Source organism: Lipophrys pholis (genome assembly GCF_963383615.2).
Source record: "Lipophrys pholis genome assembly, chromosome: 1".
Taxonomy (NCBI): domain Eukaryota; kingdom Metazoa; phylum Chordata; class Actinopteri; order Blenniiformes; family Blenniidae; genus Lipophrys; species Lipophrys pholis.
The window spans coordinates 25,592,207-25,604,285 of record NC_137635.1 but is presented as its reverse complement, the minus strand read 5'-3'; the positions used below and the strand labels follow the sequence as shown (position 1 = coordinate 25,604,285).

The 12,079-nt window shown below is 50.0% G+C and overlaps 1 protein-coding gene across 1 annotated transcript in view; it reads right to left on the bottom strand.

Annotated features, from left to right (window-relative positions):
* The window catches only part of gad3 (glutamate decarboxylase 3), a 47,019-nt gene that overhangs the window by 25,258 nt on the left and 9,682 nt on the right, over positions 1 to 12,079 (bottom strand). The window contains exons 5-8 of the mRNA XM_080466106.1: positions 10,960 to 11,050; positions 9,831 to 9,943; positions 6,702 to 6,817; positions 4,687 to 4,766 (exon numbers count right to left, since the gene is read on the bottom strand). Coding sequence (XP_080322232.1) covers positions 4,687 to 4,766; positions 6,702 to 6,817; positions 9,831 to 9,943; positions 10,960 to 11,050 — 400 coding nt within the window. The remainder of the gene's footprint in view (positions 1 to 4,686; positions 4,767 to 6,701; positions 6,818 to 9,830; positions 9,944 to 10,959; positions 11,051 to 12,079) is intronic.

Below are 12,079 nucleotides of genomic sequence, written 5' to 3'. Positions count from 1 at the left end.
CTGGAATGCGGGGGGTGCGATCCCTCAGGCGTGGCGCTCGTGGGGGGGCTAGGGTGCGGTGCTCCTTCCCCATTCGCTGTTGGATTAGTGGAGGATGGGATCTCGCGGTGGCCGGGTGGGGGCCCGGCTGGCAGCCTGGGGGGCGAGAGGCATAACCCCCCCCAAGTGTGTGAGTGTGTCAGTGTGTCAGTCTGTCTGTGTCTGTTTGGGGGTGGGTTATGAGGCTCCTGGGGGTGGAGAGTTGACTGTCCTCCGACCGGGGCCTGTTCGGGCCTTCGCTTTTCCTGGTCTGGGGGCGGGGCTAGTCCGGGGCATGGCGTGGCGGCTGGGGCCATCTCTGCCTTGCCGAGTTGGGGGGGGCGGTGGGGGTCCGGCTCCTGGGGGTGCGGCGGGCTTCGCCGCCGGGATTGGGGGGCTCTCGGCCCACTCCGCCCGGGGGCCCTGCTCCGGCATTTTTCAGCTTGGTGGCTTGGTTCGCCTGGGGCCCTTTGCCCTTTATCCTTCTCCTGTGGGCTACTCTTGCCTTGGGGGTGGGGGAGGGTCCTCTCTACATTCTCCATCTGGTGCTTTCTGGGCGGGGGCGTGGCTCTCTGGGGTGGTTCGCTGGGGCCTCCCCGGGTCTGGAGGGCTGCCGTCCGCTGCGGTGGTGATGTCCGGGCCCGATGGCCTCGGGCCCCGGGGTGTCGCTACAGGTCCCCCCACAACAGTTCCGGCCAAACCACAAACCACACACACACACACACACACACACACACACACACACACACACACACACACACACACACACACACACACACACACACACACACACACACACACACACACACACACTTCCACTCCTCATGAAAGGTGCTTCTGAAGTTGCTTGTTCTCTGTCATCATTTGCTCAAACACTCAAAATCATGTTCCTCTTTTGTTGTTGCCTCTTTGTTAATTCATGTTCCTGCTTCATGTTCCTGTCTAGATAGAGCTGCTCAGGCTGGTTAATCTAGAAAATCATGTTCCTGTCTAGATAGAGCTGCTCAGGCTGGTTAATCTAGAAAATCATGTTCCTGTCTAGATAGAGCTGCTCAGGCTGGTTAATCTAGAAAATCATGTTACTGTCTAGACAGCTGCTTAGGCTGGTTTAATCTAGAAAATCATGTTCCTGTCTAGATAGAGCTGCTCAGGCTGGTTTAATCTAGAAAATCATGTTCCTGTCTAGATGGAGCTGCTCAGGCTGGTTTAATCTAGAAAATCATGTTACTGTCTAGATAGAGCTGCTCAGGCTGGTTTAATCTAGAAAATAATCTTACTGTCTAGATAGAGCTGCTCAGGCTGGTTAATCTAGAAAATCATGTTTCTGTCTAGATAGAGCTGCTCAGGCTGGTTTAATCTAGAAAATCATGTTCCTGTCTAGATGGAGCTGCTCAGGCTGGTTTAATCTAGAAAATCATCTTACTGTCTAGATAGAGCTGCTCAGGCTGGTTTAATCTAGAAAATCATCTTACTGTCTAGATAGAGCCGCTCAGGCTTGTTTAATCTAATAACAGTTGTAAAGTATTTGGATCAGTGTGATAACTGCAAATAATATATGTAGCACTAACAAGGGTATTGTATGTTACCCCCCCCCCCCCCCCCCCTCAACTTCTCTTCTCTTCACTTCTTTTCTCTCCTCTCCTCTCCTCTCCTCTCTCTCTCTGAGCGCCCCCCCCCCGGTCGTGTACAGCAGCCATGCCAACTCCTAATAAAGCAGCAGCATTAGGAGACTCCAGGTCTCTTCCTGTTCAAGAACAAAAACTGTTCTGACTCCGAAGGTTCTAGATCACATCATATTGTTTGGTCAAGCTGCCCAACAGGACAAGGGGGAGGAAAAAAAACAAAAAAAACTAATATGCTTAAATTCAGCGGGTTGTCTCGTCTGATCTGAGGTTGTAGGTGGAAGTGAGTGGGAAGGACCCGGTCGTGGCTCCGCGCTGACGTACGTCCAACTCCCAAGGTTGGCGGGCGGTGGGCGGTGGGCGGTGGGCAGTGGGCGGTGGGTGGATGGCGACGGCGGTTTAGGGTTTACGCCCTGGTCGGCAAGTTACCAGCTACCTGCCAGGGCCCCGCCTGTACCCACATCCACCCCACCCCGAGGCGAGCCGAAAAGCATGTGGAATGCCGCGTCCGGATGACCCAGGCGCCTCAGAGACCCCCGGTGAGAGGGTTGGCGGGGGGCCGGACCCGGCCGATTGATTGCAAAGTGACCCTCAGACAGGCGTAGCCCCGGGGGGGAATGTTTGAGTGAGCGGCCATGAGACGGGGGGGTCACAACCCCCCCCGGGGCTCATTAAACGAGTGTTTCATTCTGCAAAGGAAGAAAAAGTATGTCCAATGCGAAAAGCCATCTCTGCAAATGACCCGGTGAAGTAGGCGACGTGATGCCGTCACCGCTCTCGACCAATCAGAGCGTTTGCTGGACACATAGCAAAAGTCACTTCAGTTCCGTGACCGGACAAATATAGACTTCAAAAAACAATTTGATGTGTGTGTGTGTTTGTTATATTCTATATGAAATGTACACTACAGCCTATCGTAAGGCCTTGCCTGCGCACCCCATCAGTCTCTTGAACACGTCCACCCAAAAGTATAAAAACAAAAGGTCAAGTTCAGCGTAACGCTATTGCGTGACATGTATGACAGGAAGCGGACAGCTGTCAACGGTAGCTAGCAGCTCGCGATCAGAGCGGCTGAAGGGAAACGAGCCGAGACCGACCATTTTCACCTTGAATGGGAGGAAGATTATTTTTTGGTTTATTTTCATTTAAAGCCTGTTTGTTTGATCTGCAAAGGAACCGTGGCGTTGCTGAAGAAAGAGAACCTGGAGCAGCATTTTAAAATGGTCAATGGGAGCTACGAGAGGTATTACCCTTCAAAAACACTTTTAGCGCTACAAAGTGGGGGATTTGAAAGCCCAGCTTGTAGCACGGCAGTCAATCTTCACCAAACCGCAGACCCAGCGTAAGGCCGCAACTACTGCTTCCTATCGCGGCAGTCACATCCTTGCTAAACACAAGAAGCCATTCAAAGACGGCGATATTGTAACAGAAGCTTTCCTCCAGGCAGCAGATAGCCTTTGGGACGACTTCAAAATTAAAACGGAGCTCGAAAGGCCATTAAAGAAGTGCAACACTACGACAAGGCGATGTGAGGGAACGGCTGTGGATGTGGAAGGATATCAACGCGTGTGAGTGCTTTTCCCTCCAATGTGACGAGTCGACTGATGTGGTGGATGTTTCCATCAGGGTGGTGTTTGAAGACATGAGCACCAAGGAAGAGCGACTCACCATTTTGCCATTAGCAGGACACACCAGAGGCCAGGAGATTTTTAATGCTTCATGGGATTTGTTGGCGAGACAGAACTGCGGCTCTTCAAGCTGATCTCCATCACAACTGATGGAGCGCCTGCTGTGATGGGCCGCACCAGTGGGTTCAATGCACTGAGCAAACAAAGTGAATCTTTCCCAGATATCCTGCATTATCATTGTATAATTCTCCAGCAAGCATTGGGTGGAAAGATTGTAAATCTGAAAGGAGTGATGGAGATTGTGATGGAGATTGTGATGAAGTTGGGGCCAGGCTTTATGGTGCTCACCTGGAGGAGAGTGACGCTGACCTGCTGCGTCACACGGATGTTAGGTGGTTCAGCAGAGGGACATTCTTGGCCAGATTGCCTGAAATCAAGGACTTCCTGAAGCTTTCAAAAGATGTGGATAACAATCCAAAGTGAGAGGACACCCAGTGGCTTTTAGATTTGTCTTTCCTCACTGATCTCACTGGCGAGATCAATAAATTGAATTCCGAGCTGCAGGGCCAGGGTGAGGACGTCGTCAGCATGATGAGTTCAGTCAACAACTGGTAACCTGGGCAACGTCCCTCACATGCAGGCAGAACCACAACGTCAAGGGAAAGCTGTGACAGCTTGACGGTGCACCTCATGAGGAACATGTTCAGAGCATCTCCTCAGAGTGTGAGAGGCGTCTTACTGACTCTGCCTCCACTGAGCCTGGAACCAGCGTTACGTGCTATCCATTTAGTGCAGGGATCGATGTTGGTGACACTGCAGCTAAAGTCAAATCACTTGTCGACTGAAAGCTTTGCTCTGGAGGATGGAATCCTGAAGTTGCAAAATGACATTGAGATCAAACCCAGATCAACATCTGCTCAACCTGGAGAGTTCTGGAGACGACTGGTGGAGGAGAAGAATCCCAGGCTCAGAAGATGTGAACCTGACAGCTCTTTTTAGGATCAGCTGATTTGTGTGAGTCTGCTTTCTCTCTCATGAAAATCACCTTGCAGCCTGCCTACGACTTGCAACCAGCTCCTACAGTCCTGACTATGAGCAGCTGGCCTCCTCCTCCCAGCTCCAGGTCTCCAACTGACGTAGAAAGAGATTTCCCTTGTTCACACTCAGACTACCTGTTTTGTATCTGGTTCATTTCTCTGTTTGGTTCATAGTAAGGTCAGTCATGGCTGGAGCTCATCATGCAGATCTGTGTGTGTGTGTGTGTGTGTGTGTGTGTGTGTGTGTGTGTGTGTGTGTGTGTGTGTGTGTGTGTGTGTGTGTGTGTGTGTGTGTGTGTGTGTGTGTGTGTGTGTGTGTGTGTGTGTGTGTTGTGTGTGTGTGTGTGTGTTTGTGTGTGTGTGTGTGTGTGTGCGTCCCACCTTTCATCACATTTCACCAGCAGCACATTGTCGCTGCCCATCCCGAGCACAGCGGCAGACTTCATCACTGAATAATGGCTCTGTGGTGAAAACACACACACACACACACACACACACACACACACACACACGCACGCACACACACACACACACACACACACACACACACACACACACACACACACACACACACACACACACACACACACACACACACACACACACACACACACATACACACACAGAGTGAGGAATGAGAGGAGATTGAGGAGTTAGAGTGAGGAGTGAGAGGAAAGCGAGTGAGGAGTGAGTGAGTGAGTGAGTGAGTGAGTGAGTGAGTGAGTGAGTGAGTGAGTGAGTGAGTGAGTGAGTGAGTGAGTGAGAGTTAGGGGTGACAGTTAGGAGTGAGAGTTGGGAGTGGGAGTGAGGAGTGAGATGATGAGTGAGAGTGAGCATTGAGAGATAGGAGTGAGAGTTAGGAGTGAGAGTGAGTCATGAGAGTGAGGCGTGAGAGTGACAGGGGCGACTGGTCATCAGGGGCAGCTGGGGCTGAGCGCCACCTGGTGTCATCAGAAAGGACTGCATGCAAAGTATGTTATTAATTCTTTAAGATTATCTACTATATTTTCTTGTCTGTGAATAAAACTTCCTCTTATATACACATGATTACTGTGTGAGGACAGTACTCCCTGGTTCCTGGTCTCCTCTTGCTGCTTCAGCTTGTTTCCTCCTGATCTACACTGATGGTGCATTAGTGTAGCTCGCCCCTCTCTCACCATGCAGTGTGTATTACATTAGTGTAGCTCGCCCCTCTCTCACCATGCAGTGTGTATTACATTAGTGTAGCTCGCCCCTCTCTCACCATGCAGTGTGTATTGCATTAGTATAGCTCGCCCCTCTCTCACCATGCAGTGTGTATTGCGTGCAGTAAAGTGTTCATGCTCAGGTTGTAGCTCTGTTTATTCAGATCAGGTGATTTTGATGCCTCATGGGTCTTGTAGCCTGAAGCCCCGCCCACTGACAACGTCATTTAGATGCTCAGAGATGATTGGCTGTCGCTGATTGAGGCGGAGCTTCACAGAAACGAAGCGAGTCGAGCAAATACCATCTTGTTAGCAGCTAAAGCTAACAAACAGTTAAGAATCTAAGTTAAGTAGGTCGATTATTTAAGAGTACGAGTTTGAAACTCTTATTTTAGCTGAGAAACTGAGGGTAACTTGTGGTAAATTGAGTAACGTGGTGATCAAGACTTTCTAAATAAGTAAGTAAGTACATTTTATTTATATAGCGCTTTTCACAGACAGAGTTCTAAGAATCTCATAAATTTGCAGCTTTACTTGTGGTCAAATGGTAGAACTTTCGTCTTTGAAACTGCATGACCTGGTCTCATTCTTAAGAATCAAAGAGAGACTTTTTTTTTAATCGATCTTTTTCTTTTTTGATCTGCCATCTCCAGGCTTAACATTTTCATTGGATCAGCTCCTATATGGTGGTTATAATGTTGTGGCTAAAAGTTTGTGTACACACTTTACTCTGAAATTCAGTGCTGTCACTTCACCTGAAATTAAATTTTGCCCCACCAAGTGTTTACTTGAAGAAACGCCACTGGAGAGTGAGAGTAAGAAGTGAGAGCAGTGAGAGTGAGGAATGAGGAGAGGAAGAGTGAGGAGTCAGAGTGAGAAGTGAGAGTAAGAAGTGAGAGCAGTGAGAGTGATAGTGAGGAGTGAGAGTAAGAAGTGAGAGCAGTGAAAGTGAGGAGTGAGAGTGAGAGCAGTGAGAGTGAGGAATGAGAGAGAGAGCAGTTAGAGTGAGAGCAGTGAGTGCAATGAGAGTGAGAGCAGTGAGAGTGAAGAGTGACAGTAAGGAACTAGAGGAGTGAGAGCAGTGAAAGTGAAAGGACTGATAGGACTGAGAACAGTGAGAGTGAGAGCAGTGAGAGGCGTGAGAGCAGTGAGAGTGAGAGCAGGGAGAGCAGGGAGAGTGAGGAATGAGAGGAGTGAGAGAAGAGTGATTACATGCTCTGAGGTGAAGAGCACCAGCCGCGGCAGTGCTGCAGATCCTCTGGTCTTCACCTCTGGACAAAAGTGATACCTGGCCACCAGGATGCTGTACAGGTTGGATATGGAGCCACCTGGTGGAGGAGGAAGCAGTAGGAGGAGTCTGAATGTTTCTGCTCGCCATTGTCACTGAGTGTTACCGCTGCACAACTGCAAGAAACACCTGATGCTTCAGAGTGTCGTCTGGAACAACGACCCGGTGCTCCACCTGCTGGAGGAGACCCAGTCTCCAGCCGGGTGTTCTCCACTAAACACCCTCTTCTGAATCTACCTACAGGTACTAAAAAAGTCACCTTGACCTCTGAACAGGACTGTGTCAACCAATTGCTGTGAGTGAATCACCTGCAACTCGATGAACAACCCGATGAGCAACCTGATGAGCAACCTGATGCAACCCGATGAACAACCCAATGAGCAACCTGATGAGCAACCTGATGCAACCTGATGAGCAACCTAATGAGCAACCTGATGCAAATTAATGAGCAACCTGATGCAACCTCATGCAACCTGATGAGCAACCTGATGAGCAAACTGATGAGCAACCTGATGAGTAACCTGATGAGCAACCTGATGAGCAACCTGATGAGCGACCTGATGAGCAAACTGACAGTTTGCAGCATGGGGACACACTCCTGTTGTTTGGCCATGAGGAACATGAGGAGAAATCTACACTCACCACAGCTGCTCTGGAAGCTCATCCAACCCAGAGTTTATCGTTTCAATCCGCTGTGTGTGTCAGTGTGTGTGTCAGTGTGTGTGACAGTGTGTGTGTCAGTGTGTGTGTCAGTGTGTGTCTCACAGCGTGTGTATCAGTGTGTGTGTCAGTGTGTGTCTCACAGCGTGTGTGTCTCACAGCGTGTGTGTCAGTGTGTGTGTCAGTGTGTGTGTCAGTGTGTGTCTCACAGCGTGTGTGTCAGTGTGTGTGTCAGTGTGTGTGTCAGTGTGTGTCTCACAGCGTGTGTGTCAGTGTGTGTGTCAGTGTGTGTGACAGTGTGTGTGTCAGTGTGTGTGTCAGTGTGTGTATCAGTGTGTGTGAGACAGTGCGTGTGTCAGTGTGTGTGACAGTGTGTGTGTCTGTGTGTGTGTCAGTGTGTGTCTCACAGCGTGTGTGTCAGTGTGTGTCTCACAGCGTGTGTCAGTGTGTGTGTCAGTGTGTGTGTCAGTGTGTGACAGTGTGTGTGTCAGTGTGTGTGTCAGTGTGTGTGTCAGTGTGTGACAGTGTGTGTGTCAGTGTGTGTGTCAGTGTGTGTATCAGTGCGTGTGACAGTGTGTGTGTCAGTGTGTGTGTCAGTGTGTGTATCAGTGTGTGTGACAGTGTGTGTGTCAGTGTGTGTGTCAGTGTGTGTATCAGTGTGTGTGAGACAGTGTGTGTGTCAGTGTGTGTGACAGTGTGTGTCTCACAGCGTGTGTGTCAGTGTGTGTGTCAGTGTGTGTGTCAGTGTGTGTATCAGTGTGTGTGAGACAGTGTGTGTGTCAGTGTGTGTGACAGTGTGTGTCTCACAGCGTGTGTGTCAGTGTGTGTGTCAGTGTGTGTGTCAGTGTGTGTGACAGTGTGTGTCTCACAGCGTGTGTGTCAGTGTGTGACAGTGTGTGTGTCAGTGTGTGTCTCACAGCGTGTGTGTCAGTGTGTGTGTCAGTGTGTGACAGTGTGTGTGACAGTGTGTGTGTCAGTGTGTGTGACAGTGTGTGTGTCAGTGTGTGTGTCAGTGTGTGTGTCAGTGTGTGTCTCACAGCATGTGTGTCAGTGTGTGTGTCAGTGTGTGTCTCACAGCGTGTGTGTCTCACAGCGTGTGTGTCAGTGTGTGTGTCAGTGTGTGTGTCAGTGTGTGTCTCACAGCGTGTGTGTCTCACAGCGTGTGTGTCTCACAGCGTGTGTGTCAGTGTGTGTGTCAGTGTGTGTGTCAGTGTGTGTGACAGTGTGTGTGTCAGTGTGTGTGTCAGTGTGTGTATCAGTGTGTGTGAGACAGTGCGTGTGTCAGTGTGTGTGACAGTGTGTGTCTGTGTGTGTGTCAGTGTGTGTCTCACAGCGTGTGTGTCAGTGTGTGTCTCACAGCGTGTGTCAGTGTGTGTGTCAGTGTGTGTGTCAGTGTGTGACAGTGTGTGTGTCAGTGTGTGTGTCAGTGTGTGTATCAGTGCGTGTGACAGTGTGTGTGTCAGTGTGTGTGCCAGTGTGTGTATCAGTGCGTGTGACAGTGTGTGTGTCAGTGTGTGTGTCAGTGTGTGTATCAGTGTGTGTGACAGTGTGTGTGTCAGTGTGTGTGTCAGTGTGTGTATCAGTGTGTGTGAGACAGTGTGTGTGTCAGTGTGTGTGACAGTGTGTGTGTCAGTGTGTGTATCAGTGTGTGTGAGACAGTGTGTGTGTCAGTGTGTGTGACAGTGTGTGTCTCACAGCGTGTGTGTCAGTGTGTGTGTCAGTGTGTGTGTCAGTGTGTGTGACAGTGTGTGTGTCAGTGTGTGTATCAGTGTGTGTGAGACAGTGTGTGTGTCAGTGTGTGTGACAGTGTGTGTCTCACAGCGTGTGTGTCAGTGTGTGTGTCAGTGTGTGTGTCAGTGTGTGTGACAGTGTGTGTGTCAGTGTGTGTGTCAGTGTGTGTATCAGTGTGTGTGAGACAGTGTGTGTGTCAGTGTGTGTGACAGTGTGTGTCTCACAGCGTGTGTGTCAGTGTGTGACAGTGTGTGTGTCAGTGTGTGTCTCACAGCGTGTGTGTCAGTGTGTGTGTCAGTGTGTGACAGTGTGTGTTACAGTGTGTGTGTCAGTGTGTGTGTCAGTGTGTGTATCAGTGTGTGTCTCAGTGTGTGTGTCAGTGTGTGTCTCAGTGTGTGTGACAGTGTGTGTGTCAGTGTGTGTGTCAGTGTGTGTCTCAGTGTGTGTGACAGTGTGTATGACAGTGTGTGTGTCAGTGTGTGTCTCAGTGTGTGTTACAGTGTGTGTGACAGTGTGTGTGACAGTGTGTGTGTCAGTGTGTGTGTCAGTGTATGTCTCAGTGTGTGTGACAGTGTGTGTGTGACAGTGTGTGTGTGACAGTGTGTATGACAGTGTGTTTGACAGTGTGTGTGTCAAAGTGTGTGTGTGTCCCTGCGTCCTACCGGGACAGAAGAGCCCATCCCCCTCCTGGTCAGACCAGCCCACCATCCTCTGCATCTTGCTCAGCAGCTCCTCCTCCATGAGGAGGAAGACGGGGGAGATCTCGTAGGTGAACCTGGTGAATCGTCACCATCAGCATTAGTGAACACCTCCTGGTTCAGTTCACACTTTCTGGATAAAGGCTCCTTCATCCTCCCTTTTTGAACCCATAAGAACAAGAGGAAAGTTCTGCAGTGACGTCAGCCAGCTGCCGAAAAAAAAGCTTGTTCAGCAGGACTGTTCATACTCCGATAAGAAGCTGCCGAACTTGCAGGCCACGCACCCCACAACAGGCCACGCACCCCACAACAGGCCCCATCACATATGACCATGCCCCCTCACAGCAGCCACAGTGATGCGGCGTTTAAACTTTTTAGCTGCAGTTTATTTCTGTCCTCCAGAGCTTTCAGAAACATTTCTCTGAACTGTTTCAGTAATAAAAGAGAGTTTTTGTCAGAGTGCCATGTTGGTCCGGTATTAACGACAGGAGCTGACAGCTGTTCGTGATGTGTTCAGGTGCATCACGTCAGCCTGCTTTCCGACATGTTAACGAGCTGCGGCGCTCGTACAGTAGCGATGTTACAAGCTAAATATGATTAAAATATGACTGATAGTCATTAGAGAGCTGGAACACATGAGCAGCACGGCAGAACAGAAGGTTCCTACACAGTTCGGCCAGGGCGGTTGGAACAGCCCAAACTAATGTCTTCAGCCAGAAGGAGCTGGAAGAAGGAAATGACATCATTTTGTTCGCAGGACCGTCACTGCCGAACTCTCGTCTTGTTCTTATAGAGGATGAAGAGGCCTTAAGACTTCTGACATCAAAATATTCACACCAGCAGAAAGAACATCAAACACAATTCTTCATAAACTGGTTAACAGATGTTACACACACACACACACACACACACACACGCACACGCACACGCACACGCACACGCACACGCACACACACACACACACACACACACACACACACACACACGCACACGCACACGCACACGCACACGCACACGCACACACACACACACACACACACACAGAGAAAGACAGATTGGCAGACAGACAGATAGAAAGACAGACAGGTCTTACATGTTGGTGTTGGCGGTGGAGGTTAACCACTCTCCTGCCAGTCCGATTACATCCAGACCAGACGACAGCTGGTTGAAGAAGCGAGGATGACCTGGAACACAACAAACCTTTTCATTTCAATTAAAAACAACTTGTTCCAAGAGTCGAGAGAACCAAACTCAACCAACAGGTCAAGAGTGTCCTCTCTTTTCTGGAGCTCTGGCTCCTCTGAGAGTTACTTTCTGGAGCTCTGGCTCCTCTGAGAGTTACTTTCTGAGGCTCTATCTCCTGTGAGGGTAGCGTCAGAGCTCAGTAGCCCCCACAGCAAAATCCTCCTGAGAGATTCCATCTGGCTGCTGTAATGTTCTGATATATGGAGGATGGTTGAGGAGATCAAGGGACGTTGTCACTTAGAACATTGTCACTTAGAACATTGTCACTTAGAACATTGTCACATGGATGGTCGTCACTTGGAACGTTGTGGTGTAAACGGGGTTTGAGTTCGATGAAATGGTGTTTTGGGGACAGGACATCAGTTTCCAGCAGTGGCAGACTTGGCTGTTTTTTTCAGCCCCGGGTGAACAGCAACAGTCACATGATTTTCTCGATTAAACCAGCCGCCCGAGGAGCTCTATCTAGACAGATGTCTTGATGGATCTTGATCTTGACACACACACACACACACACACACACACACACACACACACACACACACACACACACACACACACACACACACACACCTACACGCGCACACCTACACACACCCACACCCACACTCCCCCCAGCACCTCCCGCCCCCACCCACCCTGTGGAGCCTTAGATGCATGTAGGGGTGTGTCTTTGCGTTGTGGGTGGGTGCAATGTGTGTGTCTAAGGTGCGGTTTAAATTTGGTGGGTTGCGGGGCCCAGTGGTGGGACCAGACCGCAGTTAAATAGCCTGGACCCCCCACCCTATGCACCGCCTCACTGTTCCCTATTGTGGAGTGAAGTAAGGTGAGGTAAGGTAAGAGAGGTTTTGAGGGAGGGAGGTCCCCCCGTCGCTAGGACCTTGACCCAGTTTAGAAATGCATTTCTAATAAAAGAGAAAGCTTGTGTCCGAGCCGCCATGTTGGTCTGGTTTTAACTGCAGGAGCTGGCA